The 1,188-nt window shown below is 53.1% G+C and overlaps 1 protein-coding gene across 1 annotated transcript in view; it reads right to left on the bottom strand.

Annotated features, from left to right (window-relative positions):
- Positions 1-5: 5 nt before the first annotated feature.
- Positions 6-1,188, bottom strand: part of BTBD19 (BTB domain containing 19) — a gene marked incomplete at its 3' end in the record, with an annotated part of 10,825 nt that continues 9,642 nt past the window's right edge. Inside the window, 2 exon segments of the mRNA XM_072419286.1 lie at positions 6-131; positions 891-1,022. Coding sequence (XP_072275387.1) covers positions 6-131; positions 891-1,022 — 258 coding nt within the window.

Raw genomic sequence — 1,188 nt, 5'->3', positions numbered from 1 at the left:
CTCACAGGGATCAGCTCATCCTTTGCGTTCTCCCTCTCCAGGGTGGTCAGCTCCTCCGGGGACAACAGGAAGAGGCGGAGCTCCCGTACAGCGTCCTGCGCTACTTCAGCCACCGGCATGTCCAGGACGACCTGTGAAAAAGTGGCATTAGGATGGCACCATGAAAAGTGGCCCCGAAAACCACAATCACATTCCACTCTGCGTCTGTACCCCCTCCTTTGCCCTTTATGGGTGAGTCCGGCTCTTCCATTTCATTCTTTCCCCGAGTAAAACCCTGCCCACTTTATTTAAGCCCCACCCACGCGGTACCACTTTTGGGACGGTTGATGACGGTGCCATTTCCTGTAGTGAGGGTCCAGCAGCCTCCCGATGCCCATGGGGCAATGCTCACATCTATACAGCGTGCGTATAAACAGGAAGTGGACAATGTCATGTGACCAGACAAATCAACACCAGGGGATTCAGTATACACTGACAGTCGCGTTTTTCAGAAATAGCCATACTGAACTTCCAATCAGTGACTTTGTCTAGCCTATGATGATGTCATCAGTCTGCTGCAGGCAGGAGGAAGCATTTCCCCAGTCTCCTCCCCCTCAGTGATCAGACTGCATCATTGTAACTTTATCCAATCAGGTGAGAGGCAGGGGCTGATCTGTGTCAGATATTTGTGTATGGGGCAGCAAGGATAAACATGATGGGGCCCAGGAAGTAGACAGATGGCTCCGTCTTCTAGGGGGACAAAGCAGGAGGCAGTATTATCAGGGGGGTCATGTGATCTCTGTGAGGGGTAATAATACCTGGAGGTGTCACACTGACATGCCAAGCCTATGACAGGTCCACTTTACATGACACAATAATGGGATCAGGGGTCCCGGGCCCCAAGCACTCACCGAGCTGACATGGGCCCATTCCCGGACGGCCCGGATCAGTGGGACCTCATCCAGGGTGAGGCGGTCGCTCTGCAGGATGCTGACAATTCCCAGATCAGAGAGTTCCCGGAAACTCTGCGTCCTAACGATTTCCTGTAAGGATGAGAAGAATATTAATAGCAGCCGGGGCCCGGGGCCCATCGAAGGGCTCATACCCCATGTCTGGCCTGTAATAACCCCACCAATGGGAGGATGGGGGGTGGATATAATACATTATTATGTCAAACCCCAGGGACATCACCTCCTGCACCCCCAGAAA

Source organism: Pyxicephalus adspersus, chromosome 8 (assembly GCF_032062135.1).
Source record: "Pyxicephalus adspersus chromosome 8, UCB_Pads_2.0, whole genome shotgun sequence".
NCBI lineage: Eukaryota > Metazoa > Chordata > Amphibia > Anura > Pyxicephalidae > Pyxicephalus > Pyxicephalus adspersus.
This window is presented reverse-complemented; position numbering and strand designations above follow the sequence as displayed.